Here is a 16059-nt window from a genome sequence, read left to right as displayed (position 1 = left end):
CGAGTCCTCTGCTAACTAGGAGCCAAATTTGGCGGGGGGGGGTGATCCTGCAGGCATCAAAAAGCCCCGAGGGGAGGTGACAGCAGTGCCCACACCGTGCCCTCTCCCTTTGGGGATGCCGGGCTGGGCGAACCCCAAGTGCTCCTGGGAGTCACTCACTCGTGATGGTGCCCCGCTCGTAGGGTGGGGCTGAGCTGGCTCTTTTTTCGGGGGTGGGGTGACCGGAGCGAGCTGTGGGCAACTCCTCCCCCCGGAGGAGGAGTTATCTGCGGGGCAGAAGAAACCGAAAGTGCGGGGCTGTGCGTTGGCGGGGTGCTCCCGGTCCCGCCCGCCCCCCCCAGCCATGGCCGGCTGCGGCCCCCGGGTGAGCTCTGGGGGGGGGGGGGGGATGCCGAGGGGTGCGGGCGGTGGGGTCCGGCCGGGCGGGGGGCTGGGGGAGGGGGGAGGCAGCGGGGAGTTCCCAGCCCCAAGCCGTGGCCTGAGGGTGGGGGAACGATGGTGAGAAGAGTTTCGGGGTGTGTGGGGGTGTGTCCGCCCCCCTCCCCAGTTTGGTGGGTGGCAGGGAGGTGAGGGTGGTCCCCAACGCAGCCCTTCGAAAGCGCAGATGGAGGGAGGGAGGCAGGAGGCCGGAGGGATGGGCTGAGCTGGGACACACACGCCCCCCCCCGCCCCCTGCCGCGGTGTCATCCAGGGGGCTTCAGGTGCTTCCTCCACGGCCCATCCTCTGCGCTGCCCCTCTGCAGCACCCCCAGCCCCGTAGCTGGGGGAACTGTCCCGTTTCCCCTTTGCTAGAGGGAGAGGACGCTCTGAGCCCCATCTGTCCAACCTGACCACGGTGCAGGGCCATCTCCAGGCTGATTACAGCACCTGGGCATCCCTGGTGGGAAGAGGTTGCTCACTGGTTGCTCCAAGTAGGGTTTGCGGGTCACCTCCCCACCCCAAGATGTTTCAGAAGCTCTTAAAAATGCACCTCAGTGCTCATTCCTCTTTCCGTCTCCCTACCTCCCCAAGCTCCCAGAAGATGACTTCCAGTTCATCCTTTGCGAGGGCTGCCGCCAGGAATCACCCAACCTCAAGCTCCTCACCTGCCTCCACACCTTCTGCCTCAATTGCCTGAGGAAGAACAAGCCCATCGGGCAGTGCCCTGTGTGCCGGATGGCCATCCCGCAGGCCAGCGGTATCCCCGACATGGACAACCTGCTCTTCACCAACCTCCAGGCCAGGCTCAAGGTCTACAAGAAGATTATTGATGGAGTTGACTTGTTCTGCGACAACTGCAAGAAAGCTGGTGAGTTCTGGTGCTCCAAGTGCGAGGAGTTCCTCTGCACTGAGTGCTTCGAGGCCCACCAGCGTTACCTGAAGAGTGAGAACCACGAAGCCAAGAGGGTGATGGACATCAGGACAAGGTCTGCTAAGGACGTCCTCAAGGGCATCATGAGGACTAGTAATTTGTCCTGCTCCAACCCAACCCACAAGAGCGAGACTGCCAGGTAAGTCTAAGAAGATCTGTTCCCATCTAGGTGGTTTCTTGTCACAAATCTCTTTGGGCTAGTCCATGATGGGACTGGGCAGAGTGTTCCTGTCCCTCTGCTGCCCTGATTGCCACCATGTCATGGAGAAGACAGATGAGAAGTAGCAACCAGAGGGCTCTAGGGTGTGAAGGGAGGGTTTGGATGAAGCTGGGTTTGAGCTGATGATGGAAGAGTGGGGACAAGGCAGACCAAGGAAGGAGTATGTAGGTGCTCCTTGCTAGGGCAAGGAGGGTGAGGTTGATGGAGCTCAGCAAGAAGGCAGCCTGTTGCTTCAGCTGCCACAATGGACAACAGAGAAGGGTGTGTTTGGCCGAGGGTGCTGGATCAGCTTGGAGAGGATTTGGGGAACAGCATGGGTACTAGGCAGGACAAGGCTTAAATGCCCTCAAGGCATTTAAATCCCTTCCCCAAGCGAGAGGGGAAGGGGCTGGAGCATCCGTGGAGGCCAGCACTGATGCTAGCCACGATGGCCCAGATGCAACCCCTGCCTCAGCATGGCACTAGCCCACCACTTGCCAAGGCTACCAGGACTTACATGAGGGTTGGATGATGATCTCCACTCCCTGTTTCTTACATTCTTGCCTTAGGCATCTTAAGAAGCTACTTTTTGCTCTTATATTTTTATACATAATCCCAGTAAGTGCTCATGGAAGAGCAGAGAGCTCATTACTTCACTGCCCTTGTAGTGAATGTCTACCACAACGCTTCCACAATCACCACAGTGAGTTTAGCCAGCCCAGCAGAGGAGCAGAAACCCCGTGGAGATAATGAACCAAGACATTTTTTTTGCAATTGGGAGAGTATAAAACCAAATGCCTGGCCCCAACTTGGTGGTAACTTAAATTCTATGAATGAATTTGCAATTTGATGAATGAATTGCAAAGGACATGGTCTAAATTGCTATGCTGCTTGTGCTTGGTCTCTTAGCATCTACTGCAAGACGTGCTGCAAGCCCATGTGCTGTATCTGCGCGCTGCTGGACAGCCAGCACGCCACCTTCTGTGACATCCGCAGCGAGACCCAGCGCAGGCAGGAGGAGCTGGGCACCATGAGCCGGGAGCTGAAGCAGAAGCGAAGCAGCTTCGAGGCCACCTACGCGGCGCTGCAGGACGAGGCGGCCCAGCTGGAGCGGGCACAGCAGGAGATGCGGGAGCTGATCCGGCAGTGCGTGGAGCAGCTGGTGCAGCTGGTGCGGCACGAGGAAGAGGAACTGCTGGGGTTGGTGGAGGCCCAGCAGGAGCAGGGCCGGCGAGAGCTGGTGGGGGAGCTGCAGCACATGGAGGGGGTGCTGCGGCGGATGGAGGCGGGTGAGCGGCTGGTGGAGAAGATGAGCCTCTATGCCACGGAGCAGGAGGTGATGGACATGCAGCCCTTCATCAAGAGCTCGCTAGAGGAGCTGCAGCGGCTGCAGCCGGTGGCAGCCGGGGACCAAGCACAGCCCAGGGACTTCACGGAGTGCAGAGCCAGGCTGCAGGCACTGGTGGAGCACGTCATGGGGCACCCAGGTGAGGAGGCACTTTGCCAGGTGGACTGGGAAAGAGGGGACTGAAAACAGAGTTGACAGTTATAATCCCTGGTTAGACCATATTCTCCGTGGGTTTCAAGTCTCCTTGATGGTGACTTGATGGACCTGTGCCCCCAGCCTCTGCTCATGTGGTGGGCACGGTCCCACCTCCCCAAGGATGGGATGCAGTTGTTGCGTCCATCACTTCCATAGCAGTGCTTGTCTCTTGCCCTTGCGGGGTGCAGCAGTCCCCCAAACACAGTTGTACTGAGAGGGGACGTGGTGAATCACTTGGGATGGAGCCGTGCCGCAGGCTGAAGGACAAGGGAGGTAAGTGGCACCTGGAGATGGGGTGCGTGGAGCAGGGGCTTGCAGAGGTGGGTGTTGGCAGGGAGGAAGTAGGTGAGAAATGTTTGTGCTGGTGGCATGTGAAGGTCCTTCAAGGGTCATAACCATCCTTCAGGCCTTAGTGTCCTGCCACCCACTGACCACTGATCTGCTCCTCAGTTCTCCAGCCACTTTGTCTTTGCTCAGCCTTTGCCCACAACCATCTGGGGCAATTCTCCTGGTGGGTTGTTGCTTACTGCCTTGGGATGGCGTATCCAACCAGGAAGGCAAAATGTTCCCCGGGAGCACTTCCCGACAGGGACAGCAAGAGGTCCACAACTGCTGCTGGCTTTTCCCACATCTTCCCCCAGCTCTTCGGCAGCGGTGGTTTGGGAATGATGAAGGCCTTGGCAGCTGTGGTGTGTGCAAGGATGGTGTGCTGAGGATCCAGATTTGGTCAGAAGGTGGTAGCATCCTTCCAGAAAATGAAGGGGGGAAAAAGCAGTGGCAGGAAGAGACTTTGCAGAGTCTTCTGCTCCATCCCCCTGCTGCTGTCTCCAGACAGGGCAATGGCCAGTGTCCTCCTTGGTCCTCTGTGGGTGTCCACCATTGAGCTCCCCTGGGGTGAGCTCATGGGCTATGGATGGTCCACATAAGAACCCAGGGGTGACGTCCTGGATAGAGCTTGGGGTTTCGTAGGGACAAAAGCTGTCTCCCACCACACTCCTTGCATCTCCATCACATGGTAGGCATCAACCCTCCGTCTCCCCTCTCCTCCCCACGGGAGCAGGCTGGGAAAACCCTCTGAGTCCTGATTCTCCCCTCCTGCTCCTTTCATCCCCTCTCCATGCTACAGGTACCTCCACTCCCCAGCACGAGTCCCCATCTGAAGACGAGACCACCCTGATCCTCGACCTCGAGCCTCTCGGGGAGCATAGCCAACCGCATGGAGGTGTCCCCACGGGGCTGCCTGCCCACCGCCAGCCCTGTGCACCCATGTCAGACCCCTCCAGCAGCAGAAGACATGTGTGTCCAGACCAGGGAAGGATTATGTCCCCTACCCAACCCACACCACCAGGCCTTCAGATGCAGAGGGATGAAGAAGCAGAGGAAGATTCGAGGTCAGTCCGTGGGGACACTGTGCCTCTTCCCAGGCGCATCCAGGGCTCTCTGGCCTTCCTGCAGAAAGATTTGGGTGGCTGGGCCAGGTCCAACGTGCAGCAGGCAGGCAGGCTCCAGAAGATCGGCAATCGCCTCCTGCAAGCTCAGCAGAAGGCAAACAGGCAGCTGGTGTCTGTGACCCGGGAGATCCAGGCCATGTCCCGCTCCCTGGCCACCATCGCCTCTGCTGTGGGACCCTCGCTGCAGCCCGTGGCCAACCCATGGAATCCACCTCCCGCAGACATGGACTGGCCGTCGCTGCCCTCCGACCTGCTGGAGTTACTCCCTCCCAGCACCTCGCAGAGGTATGAATCGCTGGTCCCAGCAGCTGCCACAGCCCCTTCCCCCAGCAGAACGCTTCCTGACACCGCCCCTGCCAGCCCAGCACGTTCGGAGCCCCACAGCCCAGCCTTCGAGGGGGAATGCCCCAAATCAAGGCACCCCACCAGAGGCAAGCATGGTGGGAAGTCCAGCAGCAGATTTCAGAAGCAAAGGAAGAAGTGAGGGTCTGCAAACCAGAACGTTTGCATGGACTGCAGCTGCCTGGAAAACCCTTTAGAGGTCCTTATGGAGACCAGGCTCTCCATCTCGCCTTGCTGTGCCAATAAATCCTCCTGGGATGAACGGTGCATTGGTCTTTGGCTTTGGGAAGGCAGCATCTCCCCCTGAAACGGGCCCTCACCACTGCATGGCCATAACTTGCTCGGGAACAGGATGATGCTACTAATTTTCTTTTTTCTTTCCTTCCCAGCACATGTAACCTCCTGGCTTATGGATCTGGGATGGGTGGGAGGGCAGTGAACCTGTATGGGAGAGCTGGAGGAAAGGCTTTATTGCAAGGATTGGTGAATGAGCTGGTGGGTGGCCAGGCAGAACGGACCCCTCTCCTGCCCGGCTTGGAAGCTCACTGCTGGATTTCAGCCTTAGTAGCATCTCCAGGGGGTGACCCTCCAAGCAGGTGGCCCCAGAGCCACCTGCACCTTCTGCAGGGTCTTTTCTTGCTGCTCTCAGACATCGCCAGCGTTGCTTCCTCTCCTCTCTGCTCGCTGTGTTTTTCTTCTTTCAGAAGCCACCCCAGCTCCAGCCACATAAACTCCCGTCAAGTGATGGGAGCTTGCATTGCTGTGGGATTTTTGTCCCGTCGGTTACCCATCAGGAATTTGGGGCTACCCTCAGCCCTTGCAAGGTTGCTCAAGCTCTGCCATTTGGTTGCTGCTTTCTAAGTTCTCTTTTGAAAGAGGAGATCTGCCAAGCTGGCTGGGCACAGGACTGCAGAGCCAGGGCAGACTTTGTCCCTTGAAGACACCTTGCTTGGCTGAGGTGCAAATATCTCAGCATGAGACGTGCCACTGCCTGCACTGTTAGGAGCTCCCGTAGGCATGGTGGCTTGCAAGTTGTTTCCTGCCTGCACCCTGCCCTGGACTCCACACATCTGGGGAGAGATGCTGCAACTGGTTGTGATGGATTTGGGGCCCCCAAACACCCTTCCCACAAGAAGAGCAGAGCAGGAGTGACCTTCAACAATGCTGAAGGCAAGCTCTCTTCTGGTTTCCAGTCCCATAGTGCGTGAAGGACTTGTCTAGCATCAGACCTGCCTGCCTTGGCCTAGGAAAAACAGCACCAGCAAAGACTAACGGGGCTCCCCTGCTTCTCCTTCCCGTGGGCCAGTCTCTCTTGGGCGAGACACATTTTACTTTTCAAGCCCCTCTCCTTAGTCCACCTTCAAAAAGCTGTAAAAGCCCTCACGTTCCTGGTGGGAGGAACAGTCCCACTGCAGGAGTGTTGATTGGAAGGATGCTCCTGAAGGACGTAGGAGATGCTGGAAGCTGAGGGTGTGACTGAATGGTGAAGATAGGTGACATGATGGATCAGTCCCCTAGCTGCTATTGATGGTGAAGACTGCCAGAGGCTGAGCAACTCAATCAATGTTTTATTTTCCTACTGAATAAGGGACTAATTCTGCCTTTCCTTCTTTTCCAATCCTCTTTCCCTTCCTCTTTCTCTTCTCTAGAAAATGGAAGCATTCAGATGACGGTGGTAGATGGAGAAAAAAAAATATTCCAAATCCTGATTCAGTCAGTGAAATATTTGTCTAGCTTTGTAGCCAAAAATAGTGTCTACGAGATCAGTGTGAGGAATCTGCTGTGCCACCTCAACACTGTCCACAGGCCCACCATGGGTGGCCAGAAGATCCCAGCAGGCAGCAATTTCCCAAGAGCTCTAAAGAGTGAGGAAAAGTGTTAGAAGATGCTGGTGCTTCTCCCATACTCATGCCCGTCTCACCCACAGGGAATGAGTCCTGGAGCCAAATCCTGGCTCACCTCAGTAGTTTTGCCTTCAGTATTTTCTGCCTACTCCTGCCTGGGGTGATGAGTCTGGGTCTCTAGGGTGTCACAGTCTCTTGTCTGAACTTGTGCTAAGGTGAAGAGCTTAGCTAGGAGATGTCCTGGCTCTGATCTGCTGCCCCTTATCCACGCTGTGCCTTTGTTTCCCCCCCTGGATGTATCAAGCCAGCTCTTGGGAGAAATCTTTCAAACCATTTCTGGTCTGGGGTTTGGGGAGGGTAACTGGGAGCTGAAGCCAGCTGGAGAAACAGCAGGTGGAGAAACTGGTTTGGAAGGATGAAGGATGGTGGTCATTGCTAGGAAGGAAGTTGGACAGAGCTGCTCTGTTCCCATGAGCTGCTGTGCGGGACACGGCTGTGGGAAGAACTGAAAATCTTCCTTTGGTCAGCAGGACCCAACCCCTATAGCCTGGGATACAAACCTCCCAAGTGGGCACACAGGAGCATGGTTTTCCTACCTCTCCCCCTGCTTTCCAAACTCCAAGACAGCCAGAGAATTGCTGGATCAGGGGATGCACCTCATTGTTCTTTGACTCCTGCACTTGCCTACCGATGCAGAAGAAATAAATAATTTTCCTAATTTGTTGTGCATTGCAAATTATTTCCTTTTGTTCCCCGTTCTTGCAATACCGACCTGCTCAAAAAAAAAAAGGCAGATGTGCAAAGGTGCTGCGGTGATGGGCGCTTTGCAGCGTGATGGCCCCTTCAGCCCATGACGCAGCTGAGGTGAGCGCATGGGGTGACTCATGTACGTGAGACGTGCCAACAGACATTGGCTTGACGACAAACAAGAGGGCACCGAGAGGTCCTGTTTGCTCAGGGAGGTGCCAAGAAAGCCTGTCAGCCTGCTCCCCAAGGGAACAACCCAGGTCGTTTCCCTTCAGGTGGTGCAGAGCTGTCCTGCCCGCTGGCAGCTCTCCAGCTTGGATCAGCCTGACTTGGCCGCAACTATTGCCTGAAACTCGTGGGCAAATTGCCTGGGTCCTCACCCGCATGTGCGAGCAAAGCAATGAGCACACCGATGTTCACCCAGAGGCAGGGGCAAAGCAAACACCCTTGCGCTGTCCTAAAACCCCATACAAGGGCTCCTGCCCAGAGCCATGCTCCTCCCCAATGTGTCACTCTTCAGTGCACAAACCGCGTTTCCTCCTGGTTTAGAGCCTTTAACCAGGCATGAGGGGGCTTGCAGGGTGATCCAGCTGGGTCAGCCTGCCCAGATCCCTTCCTCTGGGGACCACAGAGGGGAAAACCTGTTCCTGCATCATCCTAGGAAGGGATGGACTGCCCAGACACCATGGGGTGTCCCCATGGTCTAATAATTCTTAGAAATAATTATGATTTCTAAGATCTAATAGCTCTGATATTACTCCCGATAAGGATTATTTTGTTCACTGTTTTACTAGCACTCATTTCAACGCCAGTCCTGCCCGGAAAGCAAGTGGCTCCAGGGGACAGGTCTGTTCAGGAAGCAGTTAAACAGCCACGTGTGCACAAGTATTTTCCTCTCTTTTACTCCAATTCTGGGAAACCCAAGGAAACACGGGTGGCAGCACTGGTGCACTACGTGGATTCTGGTCCTGCAGGAGTAGGGATGCCTTTCAGGGCAACTGATGGGGATCTCCTCCACGATCCCTTTTTTTCCTTTTATTCTTCCACGTAATTCAAGTTTAAATTTCTTCTTCTTCATCCAAAAAATCAACTTTTGCTCGGTAGAGAAGAGCCAGCCACGAGTCCCTCACCTCCTGGAAATGCCCAATTGCCCTGAACATGAGCAGCTCCATAAGGATTGTCACCACCTTGATGGAGCTGGGGACAGAGACAAGTCTGGGCACCTGAAAAGTGGGTTTGCCTTGGGAAAGTGTCACTCCTGACACCCTCCCCCAGTGACCCTGCTGCAGAAGGGCCCCATGATCTGGAGGTGAGACACAGGGTTTGGAGGTGGGACGTGTCTCTTTCGAGCTCATAGAGCTGGTTGTTACCAACCGGGGCGGGGCGGAAACTACAGTTGGCTGCACAGCAAACTCAACATCTCTCCTGTGGGCAAGGGACCCAGCCCAGCACCTCATCAGAGCCCACCAGGATGGGTTCCCCAGGGAACCTGGTGCTCTCAGCTGTTGCCAGTTGCCCTTATGGGAGGTGTGCTGAGCATCACCTGGGGTGGGAGCGGCTGTGGGAGGTGTGGGCTATAAAAGGTCCCTGGGCAGCAGTTGCTCCTTGTGCTGGACCCTGGTAGGCAAGATGAGGCCTGGAAGCAGCCTGGGGTTTGCTCTTCTCTGCTGGGTTTTTGGGGAGGTGGTTTCTTACAACCCATGGGGCTTCCTTAGAGGGGAGGCAGAGCTATGGAGGTACGGAGGGGATCCCCGTGTGCCTGCCTTCTCCCAGCTCTCTCCCTGGGCATGGGTGGATGTTTCTCAGCTCCAGGCTGCAGCCCCGCTGCACCCCGTGGCCGTGCAGTGCCAGGAGGCGCAGGTGGTGGTCACGGTGCACAGGGACCTCTTTGGCACGGGGCGCCTGGTCAAGGCTGCGGAGCTGACCCTGGGTTCGGCAGCCTGCTTGCCCGTGGCCCAGAGCGCTGCTGAGAGCACAGTGACCTTTGTGGCTGGGCTGCATGAGTGTGGCAGCACCCTGCAGGTAAGGTGGGAGCCCAGGGTGGGGGTCTGCCTCTTGGCTTGCGCCCCAGTGCCTTGGGTGCGGAGGCTGGTTGAGGCCTGTGGTGTTGTTGGGCTGGGGGAGATGCTCCAAAGCCTTTCCTATGGGCTGAACATCTTGGTCTGCTTTTCCAGGGCAGCAGAAGCTGTGCTGTGCAGTCCAGGGACCAGCTGTGGGGTTGTGTGAGACAGGAAGGACATACAAGAAGCAGAGAAACTCAGGGTTTTCTTCCTGATGAACAGAGATGTCTACATCTTCCAGGATTACTTATGCTGCTGCTGCCACCTCCAGGGTGGAGCACAGATGACCTGGTGCTGGCAGCCACGCAGCAAGCCAGCAGCTGATGCCTGCCCCAGGAGAAACCTGGGTGCTGCTTGAGTGTGGCAGAAAACTTAAGTTTGAAGTGGTCTTTTTCCCCTGGGAGAGGCTTGGGGCTGTGAGGGCGAGAAGGTGCCCCACCATGCTCCAGCCAGCAGATATATTCATTAAATCCCTCTGAACAGAAGTTGCCCTCTGATATCCTGGGGGACAGACCTCTCTGTTGTTGTGGGGCATGGAAAGTAGAAGGAAAAATAAGAATCAGTTTGAGCACCTCTGCATCCAGCTCTGCTGCTGACCAGAGGCTTTTCTGGGATAGGCTGGAGCAGCTTTCTGGCCCATAGCATCCCTGCAGCAGGATGAGTGCTGCTCCCCTGCCTCCGGAACAAATCATGCTGGCTGATGACAAGAAGAAACATCTTGGCGCTGAGTCTCCAGGCTTAAATGTGCTGCTCTGTGTGTATGGCCAAGGGACAGGGCTCTTCATGACTGGATAATGTCTTGCCTTCTCCCCAGGTGACCCCTGATGCTCTTGTCTACAGCATGAGCTTAAATTACAAGCCAGTTCCTGCTGGCAACCCTGTCATCATTCGCACCAGCCCTGCTGTGGTTTCTATCGAGTGTCACTACCCAAGGTGAGCCAATGCAGTTGAGTACCAAGCACAAGCCCTTCTGCTGCCACGGAGCATTTAACCATGGGCATCTCTTCCCAGGAGGGATAACGTGAGCAGCAATGGAGTCAAGCCCACATGGGCACCCTTCCGCTCCACCCTGTCCTCTGAGGATAAGCTGCCCTTCTCCCTGCGCCTCATGAATGGTAGGTTTTGGGTGAGGGTCTCCTCTTGTGCAGAGCACCCTGGGCTGGCCTCTGAGGTGGCCATGCTTCCACTAGATGACACAGCTGATGCTGACATCACCCCGGTGCTCCTGGAGCAGCTGGGGTTTGGTACAGTTTTGGTGAGTACCCAGGGACTTGTGTTTGTTGGGGTTTCCTTGGGTGGAAGCAGTGAAGCAGAAGCTGGTTTCCCATTCATGAGTGCCTGGTGACCTCTCCTTCCAGATGACTGGAGCGCTGAGAGAGTCTCCACCGTATTTCAACTGGGAGAGGTCCTCCACTTCCAAGCTGGTGTCAACACAGAGAACCATGCACCTCTGAGGCTCTTTGTGGACAGCTGTGTGGCCACCCTGACCCCAGACAGCAGCTCTTCTCCCCAGTATGCTTTCATTGACTTCAGTGGGTAAGAGCTGGCTGTGCCCTTATTTAGAGATGCCTTTCTGCAGGTTATGGGTAGTTCTGACAATGGAACCCTGCTGGCCCTCACTTTTATGCCTAGGTGCCTGGTGGATGGGCAATTGGATGATGCCACCTCAACTTTTATATCCCCAAGACCCAGGCAGGATGTGCTTCAGTTTGCAGTAGATGCATTCAAGTTTGCAGGAGACTCCAGCAATCTGGTAAATCCTTTCTACATGAGTGAAGACCCTTGTCTAGATGGGGCTGTAGCCTCACTCTGTTAAAGTTAATGTGGCTTTGTCCAGAGTTACATTCCCAAGGCAGCTCCCTCATAGCAATATATGAATGAGGTCACCTTCTGGCTTGTGGCCCTCTGAGCCAAGGATCTTACTTGGAGACCAGTTCTGATACTGGTCAAGATAAGCCCTCCTGATGGGCTTCAGTAACTGAACTGTTAAGTGGCTTGGAGGAAGCAGAGGGGCTTCAGTTGCCCTGGGGAGGTGGTGGTCCCATTGGAGATTAACTTTGTGGTGCATGGGAAAGCCATAAAGGCAAAAGACATCCTAACCTCTCTGCCCTGCCTGGCCTCTGCAGATTTACATCACCTGCCACCTGAAAGTCTCCCTGGCTGACCAAGCTCCAGACCCTCTAAACAAGGCCTGCTCCTTTGACAAAGCCAGCAACCTGTGAGTAGCTGGAACAGTGAGCTTGGGCTTCTTGTCTGGTCTGTCACCTTCCAGGAAGGTGGGGGTGGCCACCTGGATGGGAGGGTTTTGGTCTCTCCTAGGAGACCCCAAAGCATGTGAAGGATTTCTACTGTAGGGCAGGCTGGTCACCAGGCTCTCTTCTAGGTGGGCTCCTGTGGAAGGCACCCGGGACATCTGCTCCTGCTGTGAAATGAGGAGCTGTGGCTTGGCCAGGTACTCCAGGAGGCTCCATGCTCCCTTCCGATGGCAAGGAGGACGTGCCCGAAGAGAATTGCCCTCCCAGCTTGGTAGGTCTCAGTGTGCCTCTTGGTCTTTGTCACCATCATGGTAACTTCCTCAGAGCTGCCTCACTACGTGTTGGTTCCTTAGTGCTGATCCAAGACTTGGGAGAGCTAGATGTTCAAATGAGTTTGAGTGCTCAAAGGTCCTCCCTTTCAGATCCCTTGGTGAAAGAAGCAGATGTTGTGGTTGGACCTCTCTTCATCCACAGCTGGCAGGATCACCCAGTTAAGAGGATTCCTTCAAGAGGTAGGGCCAACCCAGGGAAGGAGGAGGGTGGCTTGCGTGGCAGGTTCTGGCTCTGGCCATAACCACCTCCTTGCTTCTTCCTAGACGCAGGTCACTTGTGGATGGTATTGGGGCTGGCCGCAGTTGCTGGTTTGGTCATCCTGATCCTTGCTGTTCTAGGAGCTCTGACTGTCTGCTGGAAACCCAGCAACCCTGTCTGAGTCACTGGTTTCAACTTTTACAACCTGTTCAATACAAAGTAAATGGGAGGACTGAGAGAGGCTTGGTGGGGGGAGTGGAGGAGTCTTCCTGGAGACTGAGCTAATTGAATCTGCGTATTAATGTTAACTGTGTTTCTTTGCCTCCCTAAACCCAACCCAAGTATCTTGTTCTCCTCAAGCCCTGTCCTCAGCAGAGCTTTGTACAGCCTTAAACCTCCATGAACTTCTCCCAGAGCACCTAGCTGGGAAATGATGTGGGGAAAAAATAATAAATCACTACCTAGATGTTCTGTGTCCTTGTCTCTAGAAGCATGGGGTTGTGTTTGGCCTCAAAACACTTGACCTTTCTGTGGAGCTACTTGGGTCTGCTCTGCACTGGTAACTCTTTACTCAATAAGCCGAGGAGAGTTGGGGGTTTAATAAAACTTGAACTGCTTTCCTCCTGCCTGAAGCTGTCTCTGGGAGAGAAATCGAGCTTTGCTGGATGAGGAAGGGAGCATGATTCAAGGGTCGGTGGGTTGGGCTTTTCCTGGGACAGACGGAGGCAGGAATTCCAGTCCCTGCCCCAAGGACTGTTTACACATAGTTATATGTAACAAGCCTTGACGAAATGTATAAACAGTCCTTGGGGCAGGGACTGGAATTTCTACACCCGCTTCCCTCCAGAAAGGGGCTTTCTGACATGCTTGAGTCACACTTGCTTTCCCCCCCCCCCCCCACCTTCCATTGCTGTGAAATTTGGGCTCTTCTGCTCAGCAAAGCAGCATAATGGCAAGCTGTTCCTGCCCCAAACCTGGGACCTGTTGCTCCCCAGAAGCTGGGGTAGGTTCCCCCTTCAGGCAGCAGTGGGAACCGAACATCTTCGGATGCTGGATCCAGGGAAACAGGAGATGTGTGAGGAGCTGGGGCTTGCTGGCAGCATGGCCACCTCCTGAGATGGCTGGGCAGGAAGGCTTGTCCTACCTGGGCAGCTCTCTTGGTTGTGAAGGATGGAGGAAAGTGGTGTCTTGTGCAACCTGGCATGTCTCTAGGTGTCATCCAGCACCCTTTGATTGATGTCACCTTTCAGTGAAATCTCTGGCATGAGGCAGGGAGGTGGAGTTGAGACTGGGTCACCTAAGGCCTAGTCCCATCCTCTCCCTTTGCTGTTCAAATTAGCCCTCCCTCAAAATTAAAAGATCAGTTCTGGGGTGGATCAGGGAGCTGCACTGACTGTGGGTTGTGGCTGTCAGTATGGCTTCCTTTGTCATCCTCACCATATAATCTGACCATTGTTGGAGGGGTTTGGGCCTTGTCTTGCAGCAAGGTGGGAGGCAGAGGCTTTTAGGGGGAATAGCTGGGAGCAATCTTCACCATCCCGAGAACTGCAAGCTGTCAGCTTTTGGGGCAGGAGGGAAAGGAGGAGGGAGGGCATGGTAACATGGGTGGAAGAAGGGATCTTGGGAGGCCTCCAGACCAACACCAGATGTACCAGCCCTGTGTTGGCTGTGCTTGCGATGTCTGCGTGCCCAGCCCAGGGCTGCACAACCCTCCTGGAGAAGAAATATTTCCTCACCTGAACCTCCCAGACCAAAAGCTGTGGCTGCTGATGTGTTAAATCTTCACATAACTGATTCCTTCTCGATCAGCACCTTCTCCAGATGTTCAATGCCCCAACCATTCCTTGGCACATGTGCTCTCTGGTTTGCTGAGATGCACAGAGGAGAGTTTTATATGAAAACCCTTCTCTGTGCTACTCTGCGCAACTGCCCTGCAGCCGTTCAACCAAAACACTAGGAAGGAAGACAAGTGTTGGCCAAATCTGGTCTATGAGGAAACTGGGGATGGAGGAAGGCTCTCTGGCTTCCCAGAGCAGCCATCCCCCTCCAGCAGCTCTTGCCCCTTCCTGGGCAGCCTCCCCAGCTCCGGTGATGCTCAACAGCAGCACTGACCTCACTGTGAGATGAGAATTTTTTTACTTAAAACTTTGTTTTAAGGAAAAAGGAGATGTGCTTTAAAGTCTCCTTTATGGTGGGGAAAACCACTGAGTTTGTGCTTGTTTGGTGCCCTGGGACTTTCTGGTCTCTGCCTGCTCCAAAAAAAAAAGGAGCTCACACTCTTTCCCAACTGCACTGGTCCATGGCCAGCACTGTGCTTAAAATAAAGATGGGGCAGCTCATCCTGGCAAGGGCTAATCTGGGAGCAGAAATCCCCTTTTTCTTAGAGAAACACCCCGCTCTGCCCTGAGTCTGGGTGAGTTTCTCCACCTGGGAATCACCTTTGCTCATCAGAGCTCTGTAAGCACCAGGGGACCCATGGGAGGGATGGATTCTCCTGCTGGGATCAAGCCCTGGTACCCAGAGACCCCCAGCCGAACCCCGGAGCTGGCCCCTGAGCTGCGGCTCTCTGGGATGCGGTGGGGGTGAAACCAGGCATCTCCTGCAGTCCTTGCAGCCAAGGACCCGGCTGAGGAGCGATGCTCTTCGCTGGGAGGGGAGCAGCTGCTTATTTACTGATTCAGCATCGCCCGCTGCTGTTATCTCCCTGACGCAGGGGGCTCAGCCTGCTGGAATTCCTGGCATTTCTACGCAAATGCCAGTCTCAAGGAATTTTAAACACAAAGGCGAAGTCCTGGGCCCGCTGACAGCAGCAGGGATAGGGCAAGGAGCCAGTGGGAAAGGCAGAAGGTTTTATTCTGGTCCGTAATTTTTTCTAGGATTTCTGCTAAGAGCGGGCTAGCTGACATCTGCCCCAAAAACTTTCTGTTTCTTTTCATTTTCCCAGAAATGGCTCAGCTGCTCCGGCTCAAACATCCAAATCAGAGGCTTTCTGCTGTCCCTAAGGCTTGCCAGGGACATCCCAAAAAATGGAGAGGGATTTGGGGTACGAAGTGGAGCATCCCTTGTACAGAGCCAACGGGATGCTTGCAGAGCCTTGGCAGGGAAAAAGAGTTAAAGACGCTCAAAAGAGGGGACAGAAACTCCAATAATGAGGCTTGAAAACCTACACGGTTTATTTTTAAGCAGCTTTTCCCTGTTCCCCAGCTGTGAGGAGCCAGGCAATGCCCAGTCCTGCTTGAGGGAGGTGGGATCCAAACCGGGGTGCTGCGGCGTGAGGAAGGGAGCTATGAGTGCAGCACCTCGCCTCCGGCTGCTTCTGCCCTGAGCCCATCTCCTTGAAGGCAACGAAACAAACACGAGCCAAAGAGCTGAGGAAGGACAGCAGAGATAAAGAAAGGCTGCGGCTCTGCAGCTAATGACCTCACTGCTGAGGTTGCAATGGGGGTTGTTCGGCCCTGGCTGAGAACGGCCACACTCGTGTCAGTGGTGAGGGCGCTCCATCAGCCGTTTCTGGGTCAGCAGTGACCCAACATCCCAGTCCCGGCCCTGCTGAGGAGAGGGGAGATGGTTAAAGACCCTATTTGGGCTGGAGCTGTGAGCACGTGGGTTCCCGGCCTGCCCAGCACATCAGCATCCGAGCGGAAAACCAAAGTCCCAGGGCGTCCAGCGGCGCCAGGCAGGGACGCTCCCCATGGAGGGGATGGGAAGCACCCGGATTGGGATCATGGACCCTGCT

General features: G+C 55.3%; 2 protein-coding genes across 2 annotated transcripts; both read left to right on the top strand.

Annotated features, from left to right (window-relative positions):
* Positions 1–259: 259 nt before the first annotated feature.
* Positions 260–5148, top strand: LOC147599293 (protein PML-like). The gene is made up of 4 exons (XM_086757714.1): positions 260–364; positions 1012–1490; positions 2460–3037; positions 4220–5148. Exons 1-4 carry the CDS (start codon positions 344–346, stop codon positions 5026–5028), a joined length of 1887 nt encoding a protein of 628 aa, XP_086613840.1. The 5' UTR covers positions 260–343; the 3' UTR covers positions 5029–5148.
* Positions 5149–9106: 3958 nt separating this feature from the next.
* Positions 9107–12504, top strand: LOC104474978 (zona pellucida sperm-binding protein 3). Its single transcript, XM_086757339.1, has 9 exons — positions 9107–9499; positions 10352–10470; positions 10549–10652; positions 10896–11073; positions 11170–11290; positions 11664–11755; positions 11921–12063; positions 12215–12304; positions 12389–12504. Exons 1-9 carry the CDS (start codon positions 9107–9109, stop codon positions 12502–12504), a joined length of 1356 nt encoding a protein of 451 aa, XP_086613465.1.
* The last annotated feature ends 3555 nt before the right edge of the window (positions 12505–16059 follow it).

This window comes from Chlamydotis macqueenii, chromosome 12 (genome assembly GCF_036417535.1).
Source record: "Chlamydotis macqueenii isolate bChlMac1 chromosome 12, bChlMac1.mat, whole genome shotgun sequence".
NCBI classification, from domain to species: Eukaryota; Metazoa; Chordata; class Aves; order Otidiformes; family Otididae; genus Chlamydotis; species Chlamydotis macqueenii.
The sequence above is the reverse complement of the archived record's forward strand: the minus strand, read 5'-3'. Positions and strand labels throughout refer to the sequence as shown.